Genomic DNA, 23,290 nt, shown 5'->3' with positions numbered 1-23,290 from the left:
AAATTATTTAAAGTCAACTTTAACACTTAGTTTTAAAACTAATGGCTAATTTCACTGATAAGCTTACCTGCTGCAATATAACTGAATATTTGCATGCATCTCTTTGGGAATTGTAATTACAGGTTGTGTCCCTACTATCCTTAGCTGACCTTCTAACTGTTCAGTTGAACTTTTAATGTGTTTGGTTTAGTTAATCTGATGTTCAATTTATGGAAGAGTAATAAAAATAATATTCATTGTGGGACCTCTAACTCATTGTCAGGGTGTTGGCATTTTAGATTATTGATATTTGTCTTGCACAAAAAAATAATGGTGCATTGTGTTTATGTAATTTCTAAGTGATATATTTAATGCTAAAATATGCTCTTGAGCCTGTTTCACAAAACTTTGTAGGATTTTTTTTTCCACATACTTATATCAATATAAAAACAATCTTACAAAAATATTCAGTATATGTATAACCTAAACTACAAAATTTATATATTGCTTCCCCGCACCATACTATCCCAGATTCTAGAACGGAGATAGCATTATTTTAGAAATTGAAAGTTGTTGTCCGTTAGTATTGACAGGTGCCACTCTTTATTTTACACCATATTTGTAATCTGAAAATATCTAAATTGACCAAAATAACATGCAATTAAAGTTTACCAATGACACAGTGGCGTAGTGATAAGTTCTGCGACTTTCACACATGTTACCATGGGTTCGATTTCAATTCAGATTGTTTTCATTAAATCAATATAATGTCATTTTATTGATACTGGTTTTGTTCTTACAACATTTTATGGTAATAACGTGTATGTAGAAGAATGTCAAATACTTGTGTATTTCATTCAATAAATGAACAATAAATCACGATAAGTGACAATTTTCCTGCATTCTAAGTTTACAGAGGAAATTTAAAAAAAAATGATAATGAAAATGGTCAAACAGGTCACGGTTTCGAACTTACAGTCCCGAGATTGGTAGCTGAACGTTTTGTCAGCACAACTTTATCTGCATGTACGACCTGGCAGTAAAGAAATGTAACTTGTTTATATTTTATTTGGTTTTCAATATCTATATTTTTATTTATGTTTGGGCACCGATTTTTTTACGGAAGCATATGGAATATTCTTGAGTGCTAGTTCAATAATTTCAGACAATACTAAATAATCCTCAATAGACAAAATAATAAACTTAGTTAGCTTATTCAATTTGGGGAAAACCAAGCCACCAGTCGAGACTCAATTGAGGTGAAGATCCCCTGATAATAGTCATAACAATTAATCAGGCATCGCCTTTAAATTAGACATAATAGTTATGTTAGCTACAGGCTTATTCCCAGGTGTATAATTTTACAGTGAGAGTTCAAAATGTATTTATATAATGTCTGAAATATCCAAACTTATTCCAAAAGTCAGATTTTAAAGTTGCTATAAAAATCACTTTCACCTTTTACGAAATTGAAATCTATGGCCTGGCCTGCCCCGGCTCGGTCGAAAATTGGGCTCATCGGGCCAGGCCTGGCCAGGCCGGGCCGGGCCAGGCCAGGCCAGAGATTAGAACATGCCTTTTCTGTATGCAGTAGTGATCGAAACGCACGTGTCCGTATGCAGTAGAGGTTAAAATACACGTGTCCGTATGCAGCAGTGGTTGAAATGGATGTGTCCGTTGGCATAGTGGTTGAAATGCACATGCTGTATGCAGTAGTGGTTGAAATGCACGCGTTCGTATGCAGTTTTTTTTTCAGAAACCGTTGATATTGTGTTGCGATTTGCTATTCTAGTACTTTGGAGTAAAGTACAGTGGCTAACGAAATATAGTGCTGACTGTTTACATAACGATGTCGTAAATATAGCATAGCACCAGTATTAGGCAGGTACTTCTATTCAAAGCAGGCAGGTTCGAACTTTCAGACTTGTAGAATTTTCAAATCGGTTCAACTGTAGCAACAGTTGTTAACTCAGTGAACCATATAGCGACCATATAATACGGACAACCTTTCATTATATCTGCCATACCTATCATACGAAACATTTCTTTACTATTTTAAAACAACTGAGTAAAAATAAGACCTGACATTTAAGAATAGTCGTAGAAATGTAGCGGTATGCGTCACCGTGGCAACGGCTGATGAAACTGGTCAAATTGGCAAATGCTGCTTTTTAAAAACTGATTTTAAACTAAAACGACTGAATACTTTTCAGTAAAACTTGACACACGATAGGCCTATAAGTACATCAGTTCCCATCGCATTGATTTATGATGATGAAGATTACTGTCTAAATGACCTAAATTTGGGGCGACCATGCAGAATCACATAGTTGATATGTCCGTATTTATTATTTTGTTTTTTGATGATTTCTTCATAAAGTAGACATTAATTTTATAGCGCCATTTGGTGTTACGCCAAAATCTCAGTTGAAACAGATAAAAAGAAAGGCATACACTTATTTGTGGAATGGAATGAGATACTTATTCCATTCCATTCCATTCCAATATCTCATTCCATTCCATTCCATTCCAAAACTTACTGATTTGTTTACATCTTAAGGTAATACCTCGTTGCCCTCATTGCCAAAGTTCAACTTCAGGTAGACTGTTAGCTAGACGGTCTCCAGGGATATGACTTGCAGAAAATCTGGCAGTTAAATGTTATTGCTATATTTGAAATTATTCAAATGGCTATGTTTTAGTTGTTTTGCCAGGAATAACAATTAGATTCCTTTAGAGTCTTATTTTATTTAATTAAGGTGGAAGAGAGCGGGTGGGATGGGGGTGGGGGATAGGCACTGATATCAGAATGAATTAGTTGTCTTGACTTGCTTTGAAACATATGGACAGGTTATTTATTCTGATATGGGCACTTATGATTAAGACCTGCAAATAGGTCGGAAATCATTGGTACATATTCAATACTCTAATCTTTGTCAACATTTTCAAAGGAATATAAAAATAATATAACAGATTTTGATACATTTTTTAAAGTTATACCAGTATAATGGTATGTTTTATTAATAGGGGGGGGGGGGGGGGGGGGGGTGTAAACATTTCAAACTCAAAACTTTTCACAACATACCACACCCAAAATGCGGACTGAGTAAAGTGAGATATTGGGACAATTGTTGTTAAGCTCCAGCGCGTGTAACTCTTGGCAGTGTTACAAATATCACTGGCACTGACTTTAACTTCCTGTCTGAAGTGAACATGGTCTAAACCACACAGGTACCTAGATATAGAATAAAAAGGTTATTTAACATTGTACTGTACAATACGAGATATATCTGGACTCGTACCCACCTGAGAAAACCATACTGAGCTCGCCTAGCGGCTCGTCCAATATGGTTTTCTCAGCTGGGTATATATAGCCGGCCACCATGGCGTCCACCTCGGGATCGGGAGGTCGAAGGTTCGAGCCCCATGGGGATCGTTCGTCCGGGGGATGTTTGTCATGGGACTCGTTCCAAAATGGCCGGTTCGTGAGCCGCGAGCTAGTTAAATGAATGGTTACCGACTCCTATCCGCCTGGCGCCTGGCATAGTGGTAGGAGTTGGGAGGTAACTGGTACGCACAGTAAAGGTGTCTCATAAGCCAAATTGGCTGGCCCTTTCAATAGGGGTGACACTATAATAAACAAGACCTTTACCTTTTATATCTCCGTATTGTACAGAACAATGTTAAATAACCTAATAAAGTAGTACATGTATTTAGAAAAAAAGATAACCTCCAGCTTTTTTTTAGAGAAGGCACCCATCTAGTATGGAAGTTGATCTAACAAATAAAGGCCCCATCACATCTGTCAAGAGCTTACTGCATCCTAAGAATATTGATGAACACAGAGAAAATGTGTAGAAATCTGCACTTTTTTCAACAAAAATGCCATTACAAAGTTCCTACTACATCCTGCCAATGTTTGCATTACTTTCGTACTATCACACTCCAAATACATCATATAAGATGAAACTACGTTATTGGTTTAGTTAGTAAAGTCATACCATGCTCTTATATTTGCGTTCCACGTAATCACTGCATATGGGGGGATGCGGGTTATAGAATGTTTTTAGAAATCAACATAAAGGTGCATTTTCTGAACATATAAATTTTGTATAAATTTATTTTAAAAGAAAACAAAATACAAAAGCACAATAAAGGCAAAGTTTTAAATGTATATATGTCGAAAATGAGATCATAGCAGTCTCCAAGGTATCCCCTGGCCACTAATAACTCATAAAGTTATCACCAAACTAATCCATTTTAATACTGCAGTAGCTGCCAGATTTTAGCAGATATTTTCATTCAAAACAATTGGCATTCATTTCCAAGGTCAAGTTATAACCTGTTTTATTTCAGTACAGTAGTGGTAATTTAATTTGAACCCAAGTAAATTTCCAGAATTACTGGATACATAATTAGAAAAAATTAAAGGCCAGTCTGGTGTAGGCCCCACACGTAAACTGAATGAGGAGCTTCCTAAATATGTGAATGTGAGTGAGGTCAAGAACTGGTTAGTTTGTTCCAGCCAGATGAATCAGCTGACTGACCCTGATAAAAGATATTAGTAGAGTATTTGATCCCTGTTGCTGATCAACTATACATGTACATATGGTCAGAGGAAGTATTTTTAATTTACTGCTAGGATTAGTTGAGTGAAGAAAAATGGAAGATACATAAGTGAATTGTGTTGTACTCTTAACAGTTGAATTTCAAACAGGCACTGGTAACATGGTAAAAAATTAGGGTTTGTAGGTCGGACATATTTTTTCTTTTTGGATATTTTTTTTATTAAGGGATACTTTTCAGAAATTATTTTTGTGTCAAAACATGAATACAAATAAGGGGGTAATGCCTTTAGAGCATCAGTAAGTTGTCTAACATAAAAGATATTCTCCATGGCCATAAAAACATTTAAAGTCCGGCCAAAAATTTATGGTAGGTCGGGATACCGGAAACAAACAATTTTTATGCCTAAGTTCTAATCTATTTCAAAAATGTTAATTAAAGGTACAGGAAAATATCTCATTGGAGCAAAATTTTGCAGGCGAAATTTGTTTGTTTCTTTGAATATGCAATGATTGACATTTGTGGCCCAGGAGCCTTTCCTTTTTTACTGAGCACTGGCAAGAAATCTCCAGCAGCTTTTATATAGCAGAGCCTTTGCTTTGCTAGAAAGAACTCATGTTGTTTTTTTACATACGTCATGGCACCAATGTAGCAGATGTGAAAAATCCACAAAGAAACGTATAACGCCAGGACAGGAATTTGAATCCACATACACAAGGCAAACACTTTACCTCGCCATAAGGCTGGCTCAATGCTTATTATTTACAAGACAACTATATATATATACCAAATTAGTTAACGATTTGATATTTATGTGGTTTCAAGATTGACAGATATATTTTCTGCTATTTGATCTGCTAACTTCGTTTTTGGTCCCACATGATCAAGTTGCACAGACATGGTTTCCCAAATATCTGAACATGAGGCAATTTTTTTTTACCCAATCAGATTGGCATCAGATTTGATTAAATTGTGGTCTCTAGGGTAAGAAGAACTCCCTCTGTTTTCTGACCTGGTGTCCTCTTCTTTGTTTCCATTCCATTCCATTCCAAAATGAATGGAAGTTTGGAATGGAATGGAATGAGATACTGGAATGGAATGATATTATATCTCATTCCATTCCACAAATAAGTGTATGCCAAAAAGAAATGTCATTTGTTAGAACTGTTTCCCAGTCCATTTGTCTTTTCTTTCACATTTGATGACAGCACAGTTGAATATAAATCGGTCACTTTAAAATCGAAAATATTTATTTCAGGGGACGCACGCTTCAGTTGAATGGATTAGTCGTATTCTTGTCGAGGGATGGTGTAAAAAGATCACTTCCAGACTAAGATCATTTTACTTGTAATAGTGATCACTTAATAATCGAATTTTATTCGCATGCCATAATCATAGTAGACTACCACAAGACTGATAATAGATATATTTCTGCATTTTTCACCTTTTTTTGACGAACTTAATTTCATAGAGACAAAAGCAAGTCTATTCTAGAGATGATGTTAAAATTATCATATTGACCATAGGATATAGACTGTCTCAGTTCGTTACATTCAATTATAAAAATGTAAAAATGATATGTCATAGTCTAGGAGCTAGTCCATAATCATAATACAGTATCCACAAAAAAGCGAACGTTTTGCCAGAAATGCACACATATCAAATAAACTCTCTTTAAAGTTGAGAATAACGAATATCCAACAGTTACAGCCAAAACAGCTCATCATAAGTTTGAAATTCCAGTTTTTGTTCAGTAATAAGGGCTTGTAAAAGTTACTAAGTTACCTTCAATACTATATTTGTGCTGAAATCACCCTTTAATCAATTAGAAAACTTAATTTGTATTGTTATAGCTTTTGAAAATGTTGATAGCCGCTTAACCCAGGAGTCGAAGATTCGAGTCCAACTGAGGTCACGATCGAGCCTAATCATAATTCACCAGTACTGTTCTTTCCAGGGAGAGGACTCAAGAGTGTACGATCAATACTTCTACTAATACTACTACTACTACTACTACTACCACCACTACTCTGATACTGCTGCTGCTGCTGGTACTACTGCTACTACTACTGCTACTTTTACTATTACAGCTGCTACTGTTACTGCTACTGCTAGTACTACTGCTACTGCTACTACTCTGCTGCTGCTGCTGCTGCTGTTACTACTGCTACTGCTACTACTTCTATTGCTACCGCTGTAACTACTCTGCTACTGCTGCTGCTTCTACTGCTGCTGCTGCTGCTACTAGTACTACTGCTACTACTACCGCAACTACTCTGCTGCTGCTGCTACTACTACTGCTACTACTCTGCTGCTACTGCTACTACTGTTACTACTACTGCTACTACTCTGCTGCTGCTGCTACTACTACTACTGCTACTACTCTGCTGTTGCTGCTACTACTACTGCTGCTGCTGCTGCTGCTGTTACTACTGCTACTGCTACTACTTCTACTGCTACCACTGTTACTACAACTGCTAGTACTGCTACTGCAGCTGCTGCTGCTTGTTGCTGCTGCTGCTACTGGTACTACTGTTACTACTACCGCAACTAATTTGCTGCTGCTGCTACTAATACTGCTTCTACTCTGCTGCTGCTGCTGCTACTACTACTACTGCTACTACTACTGCTACTACTCTGCTGCTGCTGCTGCTATTACTACTGCTACTACTGCTGCTGCTGCTGCTGTTACTACTGCTACTACTGCTACCGTTGTTACTACAACTGCTAGTACTGCTACTGCTACTGCCGCTGCTGCTGCTGCTACTACTGTTACTACTACCGCAACTACTCTGCTGCTGCTGCTACTACTACTGCTACTACTCTGCTGTTGCTGCTGCTACTGCTGCTACTGCTACTACTGCTACTACTGTTACTACTGCTACTAATTCTGCTACTACTCTGCCGCTACTACTACTGCTACTACTGCTGCTACTACTCTGCTGCTGCTGCTGCCGCTGCTACTGCTACTACTACTACTGCTACTGCTAATGCTACTGCTACCGCTTCTACTACTACTACTACTGCTGCTGCTGCTGCTGCTACTGCTATTATTACTACTGCTACTACTTCTGCTACTGCTGCAACTACTACTATATACATAATGGTTACTGTCAAATGCTAAATTTTATACAAACTAATTCTTATAGTCAAATGATAAATGGTAATTCTCAAATTATTGAGCTTTATACATATATGATCAGTTTTTTTCAACTAATGAATGTCACTTTACTCCTTTGAAAAAAAATTTACCTGACTGATTTGAAGCAGTAATATGTTGCACCTATTATGGGGACATGGAACCGTAACTTTTTGCTGTAAAATGCTTACTAAAATATCACATAGAGCGATGAACAATGAGTATATACTATATAAAGAATGCATTTATCCACTGATATTTTCAGCTATTTACTCAGCAATAAGCATTAGTTTTAGCGTTTATTGTTTCAACAATTAGCATTTACCATTGACATTTACCGTTTGACAGCCAATATATGATTCAAGCATTTGGTAAAAAGCATTTTTCATTAACAATTAGAAAGGCGCATCGGCCTTCCACAGGCACATGTATATAGCATTTGGAACGTTGCATTATGAAAGGCCAGTGTACCATGGTAATGGCCAGTTGATAAATGCTCAATAATCAATGATAAATTCAACTACTTAATCCGAAATGGCATTTTTTAACGCTAAATGCCAAATACTTAATGCTCAATATTACATACATTGCATTTATTATTACATATTTGTCATTTTTTTGCATTACGTAATTGGTCTATAGCATTAGAATATTTGCTATTTAGCATTTGGCAATTAGCATGGTGCATCGGCCTTTCATTGTAATATATGTCATTCGTTTTCGAAAATTTTCTTCATAAGGTATTTGGCAATTGACAATTAGCATGGCGCACGGGACTTCCATTGCAAGATAAGCAACACTTCCGTAGATAGGTCAGATGTTGTTATTGAGACACGGCTTTGGATAGGTTGAACAAATGTAGGAAACCCGTTAGATTCAATGAGGCATGAACTGATTGGATGAAAGGGTAATAATTAAGATAGAGTCAGATTCAAGCAATACATTAGGGTTATTATAACAGTAGCTTGATCTGGGATGCAGTATTCGGCTCGAGTGGATTTTGCCAGATCGGATCTCACGAGGCGCGCAAGCGCCGAGTGTGATCCGACCTTGCAAAATCCACGAGAGCCGAATACAAAGTCCCAGATCTAGCTACTGTTATAATGACCCTTTTATTATATACCTTTACCATTTTGATTCTTGCTTTTTCTTGAACGAAATCTTTAATGTTTATCGATACTAAATGGAATTTAGTGAAGTTTTTATGTGCGCTATTTATAGAAATGTGTCGGGTCATGCATATTAATGAAAATAGTCCGGCAGCATACAATACGGAAGATACAATACGGAATTTAAAAGGTATAATACGGAAGTTTTGTCTGTCTCTTCATATTTAATTGTGAAATACAAGCCGATTTTTTACAGAATTTATATAGGTATATAATAAAATGTTTTATGTGAAACTTGGAATATTAGTATTTTACAAGTGTTTAACTGAATGCCTGACTTTTCAATTTGGCCTTTGCTAGACGTCTAGTAATAACACTCTATGACGGGGTAGGAGTAAGGAAATGGGTGAGTGATGATACGGGAATCTAAGACACAAAAAGTAAAAAAAAAATAAGGGGGGAGCGGGGAGGGGGCTGGGCAGTAAATGTGTAGGGATGGAAAGGGAGAGTTAGGGAATATTGTCGGTAGTGATGATCATCGGATGATGAGTTACTATGGCCTTGATTGTAAAATTCAAACAAAGAAATAGAACCCATGATCAATTAATAGGTATTCATTCGTTTTCTACTACTGTACGGTACAAAACACAGGAACGATGATAGATTTATTGACTGCGGGCATATAATTGATAATACGAACAGGTTGAAGTCTCCCTTGTGCACGTCTTTATATGAACAAGCGTTATCAAAGACGGTGGAATTTCGTCTTACTCGCATGTCCATCAATTTATGACTGGTTGTCTTTAAACATATCAGGATTCGATCCTTCGGTGGCAAGGCCGTTTCATGTCGCATTTATCAAACATTTCCCTATTACAAAAATATAACTTGTTGCAGCTTTTACTTAAACGAATCAGACTGGACTGGGCTGGGCTAGTAAAGCCTTCATTTTTTGACGGGTCTTTTTTAAATGTATCGTGTATGAAAGTTATCGGCGACTACGTTTTGATTTTTAAATTAAATTATTACGAGCAATCGAAATAAAATTTCGTTTGATCGAAATAAGACATCGTCAATTCGAAAAAGGATCCCGTGCGTTCGAGATAAGATATTGGTGCTCGAGATAAAATGTTGTAGTGTAGCTTAGACCTAAAACAATTCTAAGTACCGCGGCGAGTACCGCATCCAGGCCCAAACCTTTAGAATCTAAATATCAAATCAATTACATTGAAAAACAAACATGCAGTTCAGGACAGTATGTAATTTCTAAACCCTTTCAATAGTCCACACAGTGCATACTTTGGCAGGCACGCATGTACACACTTTATCTTATCTCAGGTTGTTATGACCCATGAACATACCTTAGTTATTTCTTTCGTTATTTGCTGTGTGGTGTTGCTACAAATAACAATGGGCAAGTTCTTGCGACATATGTAACGCTAAAGGTGCGACATACAGCGGCAGATGATTTTGTGACATTTAACACTGCTGCGACATTAAGCGGTGTTGCGACATTTGACTGGGGACATTCATATGCTATCGACAGAATTCTAGTTTTGTTTGTGCAGAAGCCCATACAAAAACAACGCAGTAACCCTCTTTAAAAGAACACGCGATAATGGATAATGTCACGATGTTTCAACGGTAACTTAATTTTCTAACCGGTCTGTCATTCTCTATCAAATGCCTTACATTGAGCATGACCGTCAGGTGCGGGTTTCAAACCCGACATTCATTTTTTGCTTTTTTTGCTAAATCTTTTTGTTCAGTTATATATAAAAATTGATGCTAGCGGCCGTGCTCGGTTTTCGTTTTTCACTATATAAATACGAAAGCTGAGTTCTAATCCTAGAGCCATCGTCTCACACATTACTGGGAAAAAATGTGGATACGAACTATTCTATATTTAAAGTTGCTTTTTAGAAATCAGTCTCAATATCTTAAATCATATAAATGAATTACTAGTAACAACTACGTGGTCATGTTGCAACACTTGAAGACCGGGGAGCTATATGCGGAACATTTTTCATATCACTCTCTCAGGAATGCAATATCTATATAATGTCATATTACAAATGACAATTTTTTCACCACAAAAAATTAAAACCTATGACAAAAATAACATAGATAAATTCAAATTGATAATTTCTATTTCCGTTAATTTTGCATTAGTTTTTTCTTGTGGTATTCATTCAATCAAGAAAGTTATTTACCACTGAAATATTGTTAATTGAATCATGAAACATATCTAGCACTATTACGTTATACTTTGTAAATACATTGTATAATGGAAATGTATAGCAAAAGTATGTGGTTCAATGTAACTTTCTGTTTATCCAGTTCCGAATTTGACAAATCTGGCCTCGATATTCAATGGAAACTGTGGAATATCAAATGAAATGTTTGCTTGACACCTCCTATTTATGTCTTGCGTTGCTTTTGATATGTTTCATTAAAATCCAGATCAGTTAAAATTTTCGAAACTTTTGTGTTGATAATAAAATTTGTTTTTGGATACCAAGTAGTTTACTAGCATAATGTATAAGAATATTGTTATTGCAATGTGTGTTGTTTTACAACAATTTCTCTATAAGTACATCAACATGTTATGTTTTATCAATGAATAATAAATATAAAACCAGATTTCAAATTGACAAAAATGATGAAATGAAGTTTTTTTTCTTCAATTAAATTTCACAAAGAATGAAAGGTGAGTATTACCACTATTTTTCTAGGACAATTTGTTCAAAAGATATTAAAGAAGTAAATAATGCATTTTTTTTCTTTTCAGTTTTTATAACAAACGTTATGTTATTATCATTTATATTTTTATTGTATTTGTATTTCATGCCATTTATTTGATCTTGCTTATGTAACATTTTTCCTTTTTTGCAACCAATAATAATAATCTTTAGTGATTGTTGCAGTGATTCAGGTATATGGCTATATATACATTCTCAACAGATACTGGCTTAACAGTTATTTTGCCTAGGACAAGTGTCTGCAGCTGGAAATCAATTTTGATTTTGAAATTTCAGGCTTGTTGTCTTGTCAGCATGATGTCCCATTAAGAATCAGATAATGTGTATTTATGGCACTGGCCATCTGATAAGCTTGGAACCTGGTACATATGCGCATTAAAGTTTAAAAGCAACTAATTAAGCCTCATAAGCGAATATTTAATCGATTGATCATTTACACCGTTTTGTGTACGCGTATCAAATACACCATTTACTATATCCCTCACACGATCAAGAAAACATGAAAGCGACATTTTATGATAACTGTTTTCAAGATTTCAAAATTTTATTTCAACTGACCTATGGTGGCCTCTGGATATAGACGATTATGTACAGGAAAATGTAACACCTGATTTCATTGGTCAGTGAATTTAGTCCATTCTGGTATTTTGTCCGAGGGTCATACTAATTCAATTGTCTTAAAGCTAAATAATATGTCTTTAAGTTAATTCAATTTAGTACGACCCAGGGTCATACTAATTGGAATATGTCCGACCCCGGGTCGATCTAAAGATGGCGGCTGTAATCGAGGGTCATACTAATTCCGAATTGTCTTAAAGCTTATTAGAATATGTCCGACCCAGGGTCATACTAATTGGAATATGTCCGACCCAGGGTCGTACTAAAGATGGCTGCTGTAATTGAGGGTCATACTAATTCCGAATTGTCTTAAAGCTAATTGGAATATGTCCAACCCAGGGTCATACTAATTGGAATATGTCCGACCCAGGATCGTACTAAAGGTGGCTGCTGTAATTGAGGGTCATACTAATTCCGAATTGTCTTAAAGCTAATTGGAATATGTCCGACCCAGGGTCATACTAATTGTAAATATGTCCGACCCAGGGTCATACTAATTGGAATATGTCCGACCCAGGGTCGTACTAAAGATGGCTGCTGTAATTGAGGGTCATACTAATTCCGAATTGTCTTAAAGCTAATTGGAATATGTCCGAGCCAGGGTCATACTAATTGGAATATGTCCGGCCCAGGGTCGTACTAAAGATGGCTGCTGTAATTGAGAGTCATACTAATTCGGAATTGTCTTAAAGCTAATTGGAATATGTCCGACCCAGGGTCATACTAATTGTAAATATGTCCGACCCAGGGTCATACTAATTGGAATATGTCCGACTCAGGGTCGTACTAAAGATGGCTGCTGTAATTGAGGGTCATACTAATTCCGAATTGTCTTAAAGCTAATTGGAATATGTCCGACCCAGGGTCATACTAATTGGAATATGTCCGACCCAGGGTCGTACTAATTCGAATTGTCTTAAAGCTAAATAGATTTATCTTAATTCAGGGTCGTACTAATTCGAGTTAGTATCATACAAATTGAAATTGTCTGACCCTGAGTCGTACTAAATGAAATAGCTTTAAGCTAATTCTCAACCAGGGTCATACTAATTGGAATATGTCCGACCCTGGGTCATACTAAATCGAATTGTCTTAAAGCTAAATCGGCATTTTCGACCCTAACGGTACGTCATAAAACTCCACAGGTCGCTCAACACAACAAAAACGAAAATGTTGCAGGCTCGGTTTGATTGAGCCTGTTCATGGACGGTAGTGGAAATGCATGCTACCGTCCACGCCCTCTAGCCCCGAGTTGAGCAGAACTCAACATTTACACATGTTAAAAGAACAAAAACAACAACAACAAAAAAAAAAAACAATTTGGAGACATCCGCAGATGTGTTCATACGGCGGTGCACATGGAATATTGTAATTCAATGAAAAGCGGCGTATGGTCCCCAGTTAAAATGATGTGTTTGCCATAAACGAGAAAACAATGGGCAGAACTAAACAAACTGGAATTTAGAAAGGGGATCTGAGGTTATGGAGCCTGCTTATCGCAGGAACTGCTAAAATACAAAATTAAAAAGCAGGCACCATATCAAAGGGGTGATTATACAATACCCAAAGCTAAGAAAGCGGGAGTATTGGAACCACCCAGTCCGAAACCATGTTCATGCTGAGAAACTAAACAGTACCAATAACATATGTCGCGATAAAAGAACGTGACGTCAACAAAGGTGTCATCATATTTTTGGTATTTTTACAAGCATTGTATCGAATATCAAAAATCGTGGAATGGTAGGCGATGTAGATTTGATTTAACTTTACAGAGAACTTAAAGTTCACTAATTTATTCTTCATTTGTTTACAAGCAAGCTGATTTCATTGTCACATGTTTGCATTTTAGCTGCTATCAAGAAGCAAACCGAGTAGTCGTAAGATAGCTATAAGGCGATTTACCGTATACCTCTGAAAGAGGTAGCTCTGTTGTTTACCAGGCGTGTAGTACTTAGGCCTACTTCTATTCAAAGACAGATATTTCTCTTTATACAATATGGTTTTGAAGGCCTATGTCGAACTCTTGTCATATTCCACGAATGTAGGTCCCTATGATTGTTTGACAATTTTAGTGAAGACTATGCAGTGACTTAGAATCTACAGATGTCTATGTTAGCCAGAAAAAATAAGAACTTTCTTTATCGTGAAGCTCCTTTGAAAGCGCTAATAGTAATTTAAGTAACAGAGTTCTTGTCTTTAGCTAGAATAGTATCTGCCAGCACATAGACACGGCGCAGATATGTTATAGAAATCTGCAAGTTTCATGTAAAATATAGATCTAGCTGTATTGAATCTGTTTTTGTGCACCGTATAGAATACTTCAAAAACCTTAATGAGGCTTTCCATGAATGTTATTTTTATAGAGCTATATCGACTATACAGTCTGACCCTGCATATTCATCCGAAACGCTTCCCAAATTTCAGAACATATAGGCTAGGTTTTTACCAGCGACTGAGTCAAATAAATGTAGGCTAAATTAGTTCTTAGTGGAGGTTCGGCATTAAAAATTAACTTTGAAATCTCTCAAGAATCTTTTATGTTTTTCTTTTATAAATTCATCTTTCGCCATTTGCTAAGTGAAAAGCGCTGCTCCCTGCAAATCATCACCCCAAGATAACTGTAGTACTGCACAAATTCTAATTTCTCATCTTGAAATGAGGATTTTTCTTTCATTGTGAAACATATTATAACTTGTGTATACTTTTCGGTGCTGACATCTAAACCCCAATATCAGAGCGATCTATTTTAATTAAGCAAGTCAGTAAAATATATAAAAGACATCGATGCCACAATAATTAGAAGGATGTTAAATTTATAAACCCACTATTCCGTCTTTGCATTCCTTTAATCACACTGGACATTGCTTTTGCAGATGCAGTGGTCCCAACGCCGCAACGGTGAAGGAATCGTCTCAAAAACGGTGGAAAAAATGATCACCTTGCGGTAAGTTTTCTAAGAAGTTTTACCTTATTTTTACGTACTTTCTGGAAACAAAAAGTGATACAGAAACGCACATATGTTCTCATCAAGTCACAAACACTTGTTCAGTGCAATGAATTGCCATTAATGCCAACGCTATTTTACAGCTTGGTGAGAGGCTGTCGTTTTCTGTAGAATTTCGATTAAGATTGTAGCAGAACGACCCCTGATTACGTATGTATGCCACTATCAAACAACAATTTCCTCGTAATCGGTACATTATCATTTGCAGGCATGTGAAATAATCGGCTAAATATGATCCCATACACTCCTTCATAACTTTGAAGATTATGTGTAGGCGCTGAATAAAAATTTATGGTGTTTTTACATCAAGTTTGTGCATGTGCCAAAACAATAATACTTTTCCAATTTTACATTTATAAAACTTTATACATTGATTGAGGGCAGAGATTAGGACAGGCAGTGTCATAAGGTTTGAAGCTGGTGACATTAAATTGCACTGTCCGTCTGTGCGTGCGTCCGTTTGAATTCTCTTCCGGGCTGTAACTCTGCCATCCATAAAGGGATTTTGCAATAACTTGGCATAAATGTTCACCATAATGAGACAATGTGTCGTGTGCAGGACCCAGATCCATAGCTTCAAGTTCAAGGTCACACTTAAAGGTTAAAGGTTAACATGGTCTGTTCCGTGCCCGGTCCATAACTCTGCCATTCATCAAGGGATTTTGAAATAACTAGGCAAAAATATTCCCCATAATGAGACATTACGTGTCATGCACAAGACCCAGACCCCTAGCTCTAAGGTCAAGGTCACACTTAGAAGTCGAATCTTAACACTGTCTGTTTCTTGTCCAGTCCATTACTCTGCCATCGATGAAGGGATTTTAAAATTACATGGAATAAATGTTCCCTATAATAAGATGATGTGTCATGCCTAGGACCCTTGCCCCTAGCTCCAATTGCAAGGTCACACTTGGACGTTAAAAGTTAACATGGTCTGTTTCTTGTCTGGTCCATAAACCCTGCCATTTATCAAGGGATTTGAAAAAAAATTTGACAAACATGTTAACCATATTGGGAAAATGTGTCGCACATAATGACACAGGTCTCTCAGGTAAAGGTCAAGGTCACAAAATGATTCATACCTAAACTATTCTGACATATTTTGTACAGATAACTGTAGCATTCATGGGAATGCTTCGGCGGCCTTTTTTCACCAATAGTGGTAGCTCTTGTTTCTCGTATATTTGTTTGCCTTGAGTAACCAATGCGTTTTAAAGGCAGCTGTAGGGGCCTACTTTTATGTATACTGTTGTATACTATATATAGTATACTGTTGTATAAACTTGGAACATCCCAACCAGCATGCCTATATCGGCCCGATATAGGTATAATGTCGAAATATCGGCAAAATGGCCGATGTAGGGCCGACGTGGGACCGTTGTAGTGCCGCAAAATATTGAAATTGGTAGATCAACATCAATCAGTGTAACTATTTCGTACGTCGGATTGACATCGGGCCGATATTTGATTCTCTAATATAACTATATTTTTCAAAATATTATTGATAAACGTGAAAAAGTAATCTAATTGTTTATATGTGCTAATTGATTAAGCAAATATGATGTATGCCAGAATTAATCAAACTAGGTTGCGAACAAAATTTGTAGACGGTATTAATCAAAATTTTATATGTAATAAAGGGAGGTAATAATTTAGATGCATTTTTATTTTTTAGCTCACCTGCTCAGGTGAGTTTTTCTGATCGCTCGATGTCCGGCGTCTGTCTGTCGTCTGTCAACGTTTAGCTTGTGTATGCGATAGAGGCTGTATTTTTCAACTGATCTTCATGAAATTTGGTCAGAATGATAATCTTGATAAAATCTAGGCTGAGTTTGAAAATAGATCACCTGGGGTCAAAAACTAGGTCACTAGGTCAAATCAAAGAAAAACATTGTGTATGCGATAGAGGCTGTATTTTTCAATTAATCTTCATGCATTTTGGTCAGAATGATTACCTTGATGAACTCTAGGCCGAGTTTGAAAATGGGTCATCTGGGATTAAAAAGTAGGTCACTAGGTCTAATCAAAAGAAAAGCTTGTATATGCGATAGATGCTGTACTTTTCAATTGATCTTCCTGAAATTAAGTCAAAATGATAACCTTAATGAAATCTAGTCCGAGTTTGAAAATGGGTCATCTGGGATAAAAAAGTAGGTCACTAGGTCAAATCAAAGTAAAACCTTGTGTATGCGATAGAGGCTGTATTTTTCAAATGATCTTCCTGAAATTAAGCAAAATGATTGCCTTGATGAAATCTAGGTCAAGTTTGAATATGGGTCATCTTGGGTCAAAAAGTAGGTCACTGGGTCAAATCAAAGAAAAACCTTGTGTATGCAATAGTGGCTGTATTTTTCAATTGGTCGTCATGAAATTTAGTCAGAATAATTGCCTTGATAAAATCTACGTTAAATTTGATTATGGGTCATCTTGGATCAAAAAGTAGGTCACTAGGTCAAATCAAAGAAAACCATACTGTATGCAATAGAGGCTGTATTTTTCAATTGATCTTCATGAAATTTGGTCAGAATGATTGCCTTGATGAAATCTAGGTCGAGTTCGAATATGGGTCATCTGGGTCAAAAAGTAGGTCACTAGGTTAAATCAAAGGAAAACCTTGTGTACGCGATAGAGGATAAATTTTTTCGACTGATCTTCATGAAATTTGGTCAGAATGGTTGCGTTGATGAAATCTAGGTCAAGTTCGAGTATGGGTAGTCTGGGGTCAAAAAGTAGGTCAGTATGTCAAATCAAAGAAAAACCTTGTGTATGCGATAGAGGCTGTATTTTTCAACTGATCTTCTTGAAATTTGGTCAGAAGTCAGGTTCGAATATGGGTCACCTGAGGTCAAAAACTAGGTCACTAGGGCAAATCAAAGAAAATACTTATTTATACTCAAGATTTTTGCTCCAATTTTAATGATAATTGGTCAGAATATTTTTTTTCCATGAAATCACTAGGTCAAACATGTTTATACTGTTACGGTGTGTTATGGTGTGTTTCTCAGGTGAGCGAACTAGGGCCATCTTTGCCCTCTTGTATGTAAAATGTCGCCGTAGAAATATTTATATTTACAAAAAATTGAAAATATGAATATGTTTTAAATTCTAATTGAACAATTTTAATAGTGTTAAGAATTAACAGAAAGCTTACGTAACTGTATAAAACACGCAGTTTATAGTTGTGAAAAATATTATATCAATAAAATCAAAAAGCATCATTCACATGATGCGAGACACATCAGTTCTCAAGAAAATTACTCTGAGAATTTATAAAGTGTATACTTTAAGAAAACTTTGATAAAGCACTGCGTGTCACACTATTTAGCGACCACGATATGATCTGCCAATATTGGGCCGATATCATTTTAATGTTGGCCATATATCATTTGCCAATATCGGACCAATGTCATTATGATGTTGGCTCGACACCGTCGGGCCGACATCATTCCTATCTGCAGCCGAAATTAAAACCGATATCGGGCCGTTATAGACAACGACGTCGGTTTGATATCGGGCCGATAATAGAATGCTGGCTGGGATGGTGAGATACAGAATATGTGTATTTTTGCCGAACTGACTTGAATGAAATAATCCTATTACTTTGGTCCTATATAAACAAAAAAAAAAAAAAAAAAAAAAAAAAAAACGAGACAATTTGACAAAATAACACAGTGAAAATAAAAACAACTTTATTGTCTGTCCTTTGATTTAACAATATTATGGATTTATCGGTTCTCTTGTAGTATCACATTACCTTACACCTTCTCCCATATCACAGTTATAAGTAAGTTAGGTTTTTTATTAAATATATACATATTTGCAAGTCTTAAAGTTCATTTAATATTCTCATTCATTAGTGTTTCTACATAATCCCAAAACAAACCATGGTAAGCAAGAAAGAGACTTTGTTAGAAAAAGGTCCTTATTTAAACGGTCAGTGAGGAAAGATTTCAGTGAATACTGTTTGATTTACAAATATTCAACTAAACTACAGATACGTATTTCGAAAATCGCCTTGATTATATTTTCCTATATAATAATGATAATTTTACAATGTTTTGATTCATAAACATGTTTTTCGTCGTTGTAAGATGTGGATATCAAAAGTATAAAACTGTTACTTAATCGGACATATGCAGAATTTTATAAAGGGCACAATTTCAAAATAGAATTCTGTACCTTGTGGAATGGACAAACCGAGAATGTCGAGGGAATCTTAAAATTAACAGATTAAGTTAGTGGCACCGTATCAACAACTGGCAAATTATGTGGTCCCCGGGTGCAATTCCAGAATTCTCTGGGTTTTAACCATGTTCGATAGGATTGATTCTGCTTTTGCGACCAGTGTAGATCATGACCAGTCTGCACATCCGTGCAGTCTGATCAAGATTTGCACTGTTCACCATTCAGTCAGTATCGTTTTAGTAAACACCCCTTTTTACAGTTAATCGTACTGTCGAAATTGAAAGATGGATAAGTTTGTTATAGAAATTTAGCAGGGTTAAGGAAGTCATGTGCACGTTGAGCCACACTTATGTCACAAGAATGCCGAATTTCTTCACGAGAATACGTAATCATACGGAAATAGCCGAATGTCAGTACGAATGCACTACCTTTATAGACAAAATTCATCTCTATACATTAATAACTTTTATTTGTTTATTTACAGTTTTATCAAATTGAAACAAGTATTTAAACTTGCATTAAAAGAAAAAGATTAAGCAAAACACACATCTCTTGCCATTTCAAAAATACTAAATGCAGTACGCATCATACATCGACTTGTATAATAAGTTCTCTAAATAATATAGAAAGTAATTATACTTTTCTGTACACACTAACTGCTTACCATTCCGGAAACTTCACTTTATAAAGTATATAAATTGCGGCATATTGAAAATAAAACAAAACATATATAAAGATCTGCACAAGTTTTGTTGAAAATAGAAGATTTAACATCTGGGCCTAAAGCATATTTAAAATGTATGTATAACCTTTAACCCTTTCTTTAGGTATTTTGCTAAAATCTTATTCCTATGATGTTTAAATATTCACTGTTTAATTATCGGAGTTTGAAGATTCGGTTGATTCTACATTGTTACCGACGTAGTTAATGATTGTGTTTTTTAGTTCTCTGCGAAATCGTCGTTGTTTGAACTTTCTCCCATGTCCATGGCACATCATTTTCAGTATTTGCGGCAACGAGCAGATAAACAGAGCTGTTCCTACATGCACGATAGTGTGCAGTTGTCGAAACCCGTCAGTTTCGATCAATATGTTAATAAGAAGTCCCAATACAATCAAAATAATAGCAACTTTAAATAAAGAGATAAACACTTGTTTCCTCTTTGGGATGTGATTTTCTATTACGTGTTCAAACAATGATTCCCTGACACCACTGAAATCACCTTTCTGGATCACAAGAAGATCTGTGTCATTAGCCCTTTGTAAAGAAAAACAAATACTAATGGTGTCTTTCAAAAGGTCTTGATAAATACGAGAGAAGTCTTGGACACTCTGCCAGAGATAATAAATGACGGTGAGTGTGAAAATCAGATACCCATAAGATACTTTTGGATACACAACTACGCCGGTGAACGTGAAAAACACCACTCTTGTGAAAAATAGAGTAGCATCCATGAATATTGTGCAGAACATGTGCAAGAAAAAGAACACGCAAGCGATCAGAATGATTGCGACAAAGATGTACAAGGTTTTTACACAAAAACGTCGCCTTTGTGACAAGTGCAGCCTGCCGCAGTATGCTTTGATAATAGTCAAAGCAAACGACACAACTGGAAAACCGTAAATCACTATACATAGGAATATTTCAATGGTACAAAAGACGACATAGAATGGAAAGAAAACCACGCAAAATTTTGAACAGTAGAAATATTGCCAACGCTCCTTTTGTACACGGAACATATGCTCCCAGTATCTACTGTTGACAAACATGTAAAATTGAGCCAGATAAACACTATACAACTTTAGATAGTTATGCTTTTTCCGAATGCAGACGGAACCAAAATGCTCGATGGAACGAGACCGAATACACAAGGGTGATACACTTTCATCTACGTCATTTCCGGGCAGACCGGAAATTAGCAGGGTTGACAAATTGTCAGGGATGATAATAAGTATGCTTGTGATAAACAAATACGATCCAATAGCAATATAAGGACCTCCGAGGTACGGAAGAAAATTATCTTTACTGTCCTGATACCCGACAATGAGGGAACGAAACCCCATAGGCACACCTTTATTGACACTTGTTAAAACAAAAGAATGAAGAAACCAGAAGTCGATGCAAACTTGCAGTCCAATAACTAGCAAGCTGAGACAAGGTAGCAAAATGCGTTTAAACCTTTTTAAAACAAACTGGCAGGGTCCAGTTTCTTTTGACACTAAGAATTCTCGGCATCTCCTTATTGGTGAAAAAAGAGTTTTAAATAAAGTCACATGGTCGTGCTCATTGAGCCAAATAATTTTGTCCGATAAAATTATACTTTCGTGAACTGCCAGTGAATTAGTCTCTGATACACTGGGATAGTCTTCATTCCGATCAAACAAAATGTGAACTGAGTAAAGAAGAAACAAAGGAAAATACACGAACAACACCATTGAAACAATAATTGGTAATATCCAGCCAACGGTTTCATATTCAAACACGCGCTTGGGGAAATGACACGTGATGGTCCTTTCCTGAAGGAATGTTTGGTAATAATAGCTGCAACAGACGTATTCAAGAGCTTCAAGAGGGCACACGATGTGTTTGCAAAAGGTATACAATAAATGTGGTTTAATTATTTTTCTTCTTTTGTAACAGAAATAACTTGGTGCATATTTTTCTTCTGAGAAGTCCATCATTTCCAGTGTCAAGTTCAAGAGGGCATTACTAATAATCGTGTCGTCCTTGGGTCTTCCTACTTCTAAATTTGAACAATTTCCTGATACTTTCCTGATTATAATGTCTTGTGGGGTGGTAAGAGCGTAACTAGTTAACAGTCCCATCGACCAAACTCCAAATTCTATTGGCCAGTTCAGAAACTCCAACCCGCCTTCCTTTCCATAGAAAGTCCAAACCCATAAGTCTTCTCCAACAATGTATTTACTTCCTCTTATAGTAACACCAGAAGCTGGGTTCAATTTAAGGTAAACAAAGTTTGCTTCAGAGGTAATCACATCATGTCGGAACAGGCTAATGCATTTTTTACATATTTCAAGTTTACAGTCGTCGTCGTCATCAATGACCGTGCTAATTTCCACATCGTTAGGTACTTCGTGCATATGCACGCGGTTGCCCACGTGTTTACTCACCAGCCGTACGAGCGACTTTCTATATCCTGTGACGGCTACACCAGTCGCCTTAATTGTAGTGTGATTTGACCTGTTTTGAAACAGTTCACGCACGCCTATCCCCGCCTCTTTATTGGAATGGTTGACTTCAAGTCTGTTCAATGTTACATGATTGGTTAGACAGATAATGGAAATAGCTGATAGTAGATTTTTCATACACTCCATTCTAATGCTGTAACTTCTGAAAAAAACACAAAGGAAATTGGTGAAAATAGTACTGGCAATCCTTAAAAGTCCAGTTAAGTATCGCAATGTCACGTGTGTGATATTTTTTCTACAGACCGTCTGTATTATATTCCTAAACATGTCTCAAATGATTTTATATTGTCACTTTTATTATACTTACATTACACCACACTTTTAACACTTTTATATCATATCCGATTTTACTAAAATGTTTGTATGACATCAAAGTGCAAAACAATATATATAAGCATATACCATCCGGAAGATAATTCGATACGTACATGTTCATGAAAATAAGAAAACGTGTAGTCTGCTTATAAAAAAGTTATCACTGCACAAGAAGATGTAAGTATGTTTGCATGTAATGAAATATCAAATGAGCTGTGCCATGAGAAAACCAACATAGTGGCTTTGCGACCAACATGGATCCGGACCAGCCTGCGCATCATGCTGTTCGCTGTCAAAGCCTATTGCAATTAGAGAAACCTTTAGCGAACAGCATGGATCCTGACCAGACTGCGCGGATGCGCAGGCTGGTCTGGGTCCATGCTGGTCGCAAAGCCACTATGTT

At 36.4% G+C, this 23,290-nt stretch overlaps 1 protein-coding gene across 2 annotated transcripts; it reads right to left on the bottom strand.

The window, feature by feature from the left end:
- Positions 1–19,812: 19,812 nt before the first annotated feature.
- LOC123566117 (uncharacterized) lies at positions 19,813–23,082 on the bottom strand. 2 transcript variants are annotated; one of them, XM_045359991.2, is made up of 2 exons: positions 23,001–23,082; positions 19,813–22,714 (listed from the first exon to the last, which is right to left on the bottom strand). In XM_045359991.2, the coding sequence occupies exons 1-2, from the start codon at positions 23,006–23,008 to the stop codon at positions 20,236–20,238; spliced, it is 2,487 nt and encodes an 828-aa protein (XP_045215926.2). In that variant the 5' UTR covers positions 23,009–23,082; the 3' UTR covers positions 19,813–20,235. The 2 variants fall into 2 exon arrangements, with proteins under 2 accessions (XP_045215926.2, XP_045215925.2); XM_045359990.2 differs by lacking the exon at positions 23,001–23,082 and adding an exon at positions 22,880–22,995.
- Between the last annotated feature and the right edge of the window lie 208 nt (positions 23,083–23,290).

Source organism: Mercenaria mercenaria, chromosome 8, assembly GCF_021730395.1.
Source record: "Mercenaria mercenaria strain notata chromosome 8, MADL_Memer_1, whole genome shotgun sequence".
Lineage (NCBI taxonomy): Eukaryota > Metazoa > Mollusca > Bivalvia > Venerida > Veneridae > Mercenaria > Mercenaria mercenaria.
The sequence above is the reverse complement of the archived record's forward strand: the minus strand, read 5'-3'. Positions and strand labels throughout refer to the sequence as shown.